The sequence below is a fragment of the Lolium perenne genome, chromosome 2 (genome assembly GCF_019359855.2).
Source record: "Lolium perenne isolate Kyuss_39 chromosome 2, Kyuss_2.0, whole genome shotgun sequence".
NCBI classification, from domain to species: Eukaryota; Viridiplantae; Streptophyta; class Magnoliopsida; order Poales; family Poaceae; genus Lolium; species Lolium perenne.
The window spans coordinates 322,526,275-322,533,468 of NC_067245.2; the positions used below are offsets into that span (position 1 = coordinate 322,526,275).

Sequence of the window (7,194 nt, forward strand, 5' to 3'; positions counted from 1 at the left end):
ATAGCTAGACGTATCAAGCTCACTAAACAATTGTTGTGGTCAAAGATGCCTCCTCGTCGGCCATAGGGGACGTTCCATTACTTATACAGATCATTACACTTACTAAAATCCTCTGCCGTCTGTGCCTAGTAATTCACCAGGAGAAAAACAAACATCCCAGCTAGAGGTGGAGAACCGGACAAGACTAGGCATCGGAAATTTCGCGCAAAAATTATGCAATGCTACAACGCGCGGGACACCACGTCGGCCTCAGCCTCCCAGACGTCGGAGACTTCGTGTTTTTTGTCCATTTTTTCCGTTCTCGAGTTTGGTTTTTACCTGCCCGATTCGTCAACTCTCTCCGTCGTTCTCGCTCGGCCTCTCCGCCTCACATGCACGGTCAGTCGCGAATCAAACAAACTTGATTATACTAGTATCAAATCAAGTGCTAGTTAATTGCCATAGCTCTTAGACAATATCATATATTAGAGCATTCATTTTTTGAGTAACTAAAACATGCTACAACCTCCATTTTTATTTAGTTCTACATTTAGTCAAAGTTAAACTTTGTTAAGTTTGAGCATAATATAACAAATACACATCATGAAGATTCTAATAGTACTGATTTACATTGTAGATGTTTATATTTTCTTCTACATATTTCGTCAGATTTTACAAAGTTTAACTTTAAGTACACCTAGAACGCAAAGTAATTGTGAATGGAGGGAGTATTAGTGTGAGTTGTGCAATTATATAACAACAACTTTATGGACTAGTATATTTTGGGGTGTGTATTATATATAACAATGTGAGTGGCTAATTCCTCAGTCGACTGAGAATTTAATTTCTAGTTAGGTGATGTTACCAAATCTCAGTTGCAACTCATGACTAGGATTTACTGGCCCAAAAACATTTTTATTAGTTGCAATTCATGTGCAAATAGTAAAATCCGAAAACCTTTATGCAAATGAGAAAATTTCAATTGTACATGAGAGAGAGCATAGTGGTGTCATAGGTAGATATATACCATATCGTAGCACATAGAACTAGAAAAATAAATATCAAATAGATCTTGTACACATTTTTGCATTGAGAGTTACAAATTAATAAATATAAGAAAAATATGATACTACTATATGATACCATGCATTGCAGAGATAATATCATACGCGTGATATTATGCATTGTGACTTGTCTAAGTTATGGCTAACGAAAAATCAGAAAAATCAGGACGCAATACAACGGTTGGCAGTTTCAAAATGTTTTGATACCAGACAATCCACAAATAAGCGAGTCTAACTCCTTCCTAGAAAGCGCATCGCCGTGTGGACTCGCACACGTGTCTTTGAATTTGATTTGAATCCTCCCCTCGCATCTCCCGTATATAGAGCTCCATTTTGTGTCACACTCGTATATAGAACTCCATTTTGTCAAATATATCTTCCCACTGATCTCCCTCCCGCAACCAACCCCTCGGAGCACTTGCTGTGATCCGCCATTGTTCTCTCATCCTCCCCTTTAGCTCGCTAGAAGCTCAAGAAGGCCTGCTCGATTGCATCAGTTCTAATGGAGGATCAGGCAGTGGAGGTGGAGGTTCCGTCTTACTTCCTGTGCCCGATCACGCTGGACGTCATGCGCGACCCGGTCACGCTCCCCACCGGCATCACCTACGACCGCCACGCCATCCACCGCTGGCTCCGTCTCGCCGACGGCGCCACGTCGGCGACGTGCCCGCTCACCAAGCTGCCCGTCGCGCCCGACTGTGAGCCCACGCCCAACCACACCCTGCGCCGCCTCATCCACTCCTGGTGCGCGCGCAACCCCGGCGCCGCCGGCGACAGTATCGAGCGCATCTCGACACCTCCTGCATCTGCCAACCGCGCCCGTCTCGGGCTGCTGGTGCCCCGGCTTGCCGACCCCAAGAAACCCGAGCGGGAGACCCTCGCCGCGCTGCGCGAGATCAGGGACGTAGCGTCCGAGAGCGAGCCGGGCAGGGAGCTCGTCGCCGCGTTCCCCGGGGCGACAGACGCGCTGTTCGCCGTCCTCGTCAGCACATCAGCCTCGTCGGAGGCCGACATGGCGCTCGACGCCATCTCCTCTCTCCGGCTCGCGGAGCCGTGCCTCGTGCGCGCCGTCGATAGGGACGGCATGGCGCTCGTCGACGCGCTTGTGTCCATGCTGCAGCGCGACGCCGACGCGGTGTCGCGGGCGCGCGCAGCGATGCTTCTTGCGGACGTCACGGCGTGCATGGCGCCGAGCAGGGCGTCGGCCCTGCCTGAGCAGGTGTTTGCGGAGGCGGTGCGGCTGCTCCGCGAAAACGACGGTGGCGCCTCGACCGCGGCGACCAAGGCGGCGCTGCGCGTTCTTGCCGGCGCGACATCGTACGGCCGGAACCGGATCAAGGCCGCGGAAGCCGGCGCGGTGGCGGCCCTCGTGGAAGTGCTGCTTGTCGATGGTGGCCGGCGACGCGCGTGGTGCGAGCTGGCGCTCTGCGCGCTGGACCGGCTGTGCGGGTGCGCTGAGGGGCGCGCGGCGCTAGTGGCGCACGGTGCCGGGGTGGCCGTGGTGGGGGAGAAGTTGGTCGGAACATCGGCGGCGGCGAGCGGGAAGGCGGTGCGGGTGCTGCGGTCGGTAGCACGGCACGCAGCGACAGCGGAGGTGGTGCGCGAGATGGTGGCGACTGGCGCGGTGACGAAGCTGTGCGCCGTGGCGGTCTCCCCGGAGACGCAGGAGAGGACAAGGGAGAGGGCGCAGGAGACGCTTCGGATGCACGCCGAGGCATGGCGGAGCTCGCCGTGCATCCATCCCAACCGCTACCCTTGCTAGCCAGTTCATGGTTCCACATGCTCATCGAAAAAAATATGTTCACCGCAAAAAAATTCTCCTTCTGAAATCTGGAACAAAAATATGTTCTAGTACAAAACTTCAGACAAAAACTATTACGTGCCGGTTTATTATTTTCCATCCTCGTTCCACTGGATTCATGAGTGATGCTTCGTTCAAAATATAATTTGTAAGATATCAAAAGAGGACAAGATTAAAATTGATTTACTTCGACTCTCACCTTCAGTGCCAGTTTGCCTTGTTGCGCTTAGAGCTCGTTTAATTGGTTGCTAACCGCGTCGAGGAGGTGTCTCGCCCCCTTCATGAAGAGGTGACAAGTCTCAAGCTGTTTTTGGCACAAACTAGTGTTTCTTTGGAGCCGACAGAGGCGTGCTTTTCTGGTGGGCAGGAGCTCGTCACCGTGGAGGCTCCGTTTCTGCTTAGCTCCGCAAAGCAAAAGTCATTGGTGGTTGAAATCACGCAAGAGCTACATAATTTGTGTGGGGATTCATCTGTGGTGCCTCCTTCTGTCGTTGAAGTGAGGCATGTGATGTCAGGTGTGCTGATAACGGTGCCCGGAGGTGTTGTTGCTAGAGAGGTTTGCGATTTTGTCGCCAACTTAGCTGCTACCTACCCTGGATCCACAGTGGATAGATGGGTGCCCACAATGTCATGGCATGTCTTTGTCGGTGCGGTTGGAGTGTTGCGGTTGGAGTTCGTTCGTGTCGGCTTGTGGTCCTTTGTGTTGGCTAGTGTGTGTGTGCCCTGTTGTTTCGGGTATTTGTTACGCTTGGCTTTAAGTGTGGGCGCGGTTTGCGTGAGTTTGGCTATGTTGTTGTAGGTTTCGTCCGATTTTCTCCTAAAAACCGAGCACTCTCTTCTTAATTAATGGATGAGGCAAAGCTTTTGCCTCCGTTTCAATATTTCTTTTGATTTACTCATCATGACCAACACGAAGGATGTTACTAGCCGAGAGGTAACCTATAACTTGCTAAACTAGACAGATATGTCACTAAATAAGTGCCTGAAACCTAACGAAAACCTTCTAAAGATTTAATTGCATATGCGTATCTAAATTTTAAATCAAGTTCTAATAGATCTCTAGGAATTCCTTCATGGGGTATTCCAATTTCTCCATGACTCTGCTTAGGGTGGCTGATTGTGATTTCCTCTCTGAAAAGGTGGGTCATAGCCTCATAGGGTTAACCCTTGGCATCGACTCTTTCTCGCCTCTTTAGAAAGACTAGAGCTTACAAATTGTTTCCTATCCATCCTTCTGATGTTTGCCATTGGGTTTTACTTGCTACCGACGAGGGAATGTACAACCAGATAGGCTCAATGAAGCGAGTCGCTGCACGTCAGCACGAGAATAGGGGGTGAGAAGTTCATACCTCACCTTCCCCCATATGGAAGCCCACTCGCATGCAAGAGGATCACCGTGGAGAGCAAGCCAGCGATCCAACATCAACGGACCGTCGACCGACTCGACCATATCCTGTAAACAATAGGCCCACCCTACTTGATATCATTAGATGAACAATTGAACAAGTAATCATTTATTCCTAGTGAGGCAATTAATGGGAAGGTAAAAACCCATATTAGCACATTAATTTGTGTCACTTCCATATGCATGATACCAAGTCACACCACGTAGCACACACATCCCGCTCACAAGTTCTTGCATACTAGTTTGATCAAAACAAAGCATACATGAAATGGGGTAACATATGCATCTATTAATACATCAAGAAAAAATATCAGTTGCATCTCATAACATAAGATCCACCATCAAAGTATTAAAAATATGATCACAATGATGTAGGCAACTCATGAGATTCTAATTAGTGAAGTACATAGGGAGATTGATGTAAGCTACTTCCACAAACCCATAGTCCAGAGGTGGAACGTGGTGGTGGTGATGGTGTTGATGGAGGTGGAGGAGTAACCGGAGGAGCCTCCAACGATGTTTCACCTCCAAATCTTCTATGGGCTTCTCTGTTTTGTGTATTTTTCTATTGATGGCCGCCTCTCTACGACTTCACAATATCAAGGCCTGATATAGGTAGTTTTAGGGTAAAAATCATTAGGTGGCGCTAAAACCGAGGCAAAAGGGGGCACAAGGACAGAGATGGCCGCTTCTCGACCATGGGGTGGTGACAAGGTATTAACTTGTCAATGCCTACGGATTGTAGACTAGGGTTTAGTTGGATGTAGAGGGCAAGTAGATCTCGAAGGTTTCAGCCGAAAAGTACTCGACGAATATGAAACTAGGGTTGTGTTGACAGTAAATTCGATCCTTTCTTTGTCCCTCGACTCCCCCTTATATAGGAGGTGGAGCCGAGGGTTTCGTGATACACAAGTTTACAGAGTCCGGGAGGGTTTCTGACCCATCCCGCAAGATTACAAGTATCGTTTCCTAATACAACTCTAGCTTTCCTTAATAGCATCTTGGGCTTCCGAATCTTCTTATTCTTCGGGTCGTGGGCCTTTAGTAAACCCCGGGTACCATCTTCGGCAGGCCCATTGGGGATGCCTATGTCAGTAGCCCCCCAAGATTTTGCTTGAATCACAGAGTCATGGAAAATCTCCAACTTTAATCATTCAACATATCTGCTGAATTCATCACATATCTTTAGATACGCAATTCTATATTGTACAGGGATAATGGTAGTTGGGGCTAGTTCATCTGACGGATCAGGTACTAGTTAACTGCTCTAGTGGCAATCCGCAAAAACCTACTTCAAGATCACGTCCCTGGACATGATCTCGGGATACTGGTGTAAACTTCGACAGGCGCCGCTTAAGGTCTTACCATTCTGCCGAGTCCCAGTCATATTTTATCGGGTACCTAACGCGTCCGTTAGGATTTTTCTTCGTATCTGTTGATACGGAAAAAAAAGTAGCAAACCGACGTCAGAGACGGCGCTACGCCGCACAGAACGGATCTGGGGTCTTACCTTCGCAATGTTTTGCGGCATTCAGAGATTATTCGCTACTTTGACGCTCTGAGAATATATTGTCGAGTGCTTTTTCGGCTGCTGGAATAGCACATTTTATCAATTCAATGTATGACTTATTTTGCCTTCCCGATGGGAGTATATGTAGAGTTATTTGTATAACTCGAAATATGCTCACTTCTTCTTTTTTCCTTCTTTCTTTCTCCTTTCTTTCTTTCTCTCTTTTTCTTTATAATTTCATCGGGCACGCGAGCAGCGTTCCCGATGGGAGTAGCCCCCGAGGCTACAGCCAAGAACTTGTGCTTGGTTGTAGGCTCAACACTTTATTGCCTCATGTCAATGTATTTTCATTCGGTCTCGAACTTTTTATATTTATCGGGTGCGCGACCAGCGCTCCCGATGGGAGTGGCCCTCGAGGCTATGAACAAATGCTTGCATTTGATCATAGGCTCTCGACATTTCTATTTTGTCATGCTCGAATTTTTCTTTTTTCCAAAGTAGCCCCCGAGCATTTTGGGCAAAAACTTGTATTTGTTCAAAAGCTCTCGAAACAATCTTCTGCTGCCGCCATTCTTACAAACCTTCGTATCCGAGATTTTCTCTTGCCCAGGTGACATCACTGCTGACGATAGCCACGATCACTGTATCAGGAAAACGCGAGAACTTCTCTCCCTCTGTCTTGTGGGCCCAAATTTCGTACCAGTTTGACACGTCGCGCAAGTGGGGGACACACGTCCTCCGCTTTTCCTGGCGCACGTACTGTAGCTGCTGTACTTTCTTGTCTATACGAAATTACGTTTTACCCCTTGTCCACGTGTACACCATCTGTCCCGCAATCTTTCAATCCAACGGCGCGACGGTTCACCGCACCTCTATATAAAGGTATCGTCTTCCTCCTCTAATCCTTTCGCTCACGCCGCACCTCTGCTTCTCCGCTGCAAGATCCTCCATTGCTCCCCTTGCTTCAAGCGCTCAGCCATACTCATACCCTTCGCCACCAAGCTCATTGATGCTGCCTCGCCTCCGTTTGACTAGGCACAACACTCCGGAGTCGAAGATGGCCGCCGAAGATCTGGAGTGGGAGAGATCCAAAATCTCCAATCAAGACATGAACCTGCTGAAGAAGTTGGGGTTCACCAAGAAGGAGAACACGCTGCGCTTCCCCTCCGAGGAAAGCTACCCATCACCTCCAATGGAGTATCGGGTCAGTTTTGTTGACCATCTGATCCGCGGTCTTTCTCCCCCCATCCACGAGTTTCTCCGTGGTCTTCTTTTTGTTTATGGGCTTCAGCTACATCAGCTGACGCCCAATTCCATTCTCCACATGTCGATTTTTATCACACTGTGTGAGTGCTTCCTCGGAGTCCATCCTAATTGGGCTTTGTGGAAGCGCATTTTCTGCATCCGCCGTAATGGCGCCCACGGCGTCGCCTAT

General features: G+C 48.7%; 1 protein-coding gene across 1 annotated transcript; it reads left to right on the plus strand.

The window, feature by feature from the left end:
• Nucleotides 1-1,202: 1,202 nt before the first annotated feature.
• On the plus strand, nt 1,203-3,048 carry LOC127337100 (E3 ubiquitin-protein ligase PUB23-like). Its single transcript, XM_051363978.2, has one exon. It carries the CDS (start codon nt 1,546-1,548, stop codon nt 2,803-2,805), a length of 1,260 nt encoding a protein of 419 aa, XP_051219938.1. The 5' UTR covers nt 1,203-1,545; the 3' UTR covers nt 2,806-3,048.
• Nucleotides 3,049-7,194: the final 4,146 nt, after the last annotated feature.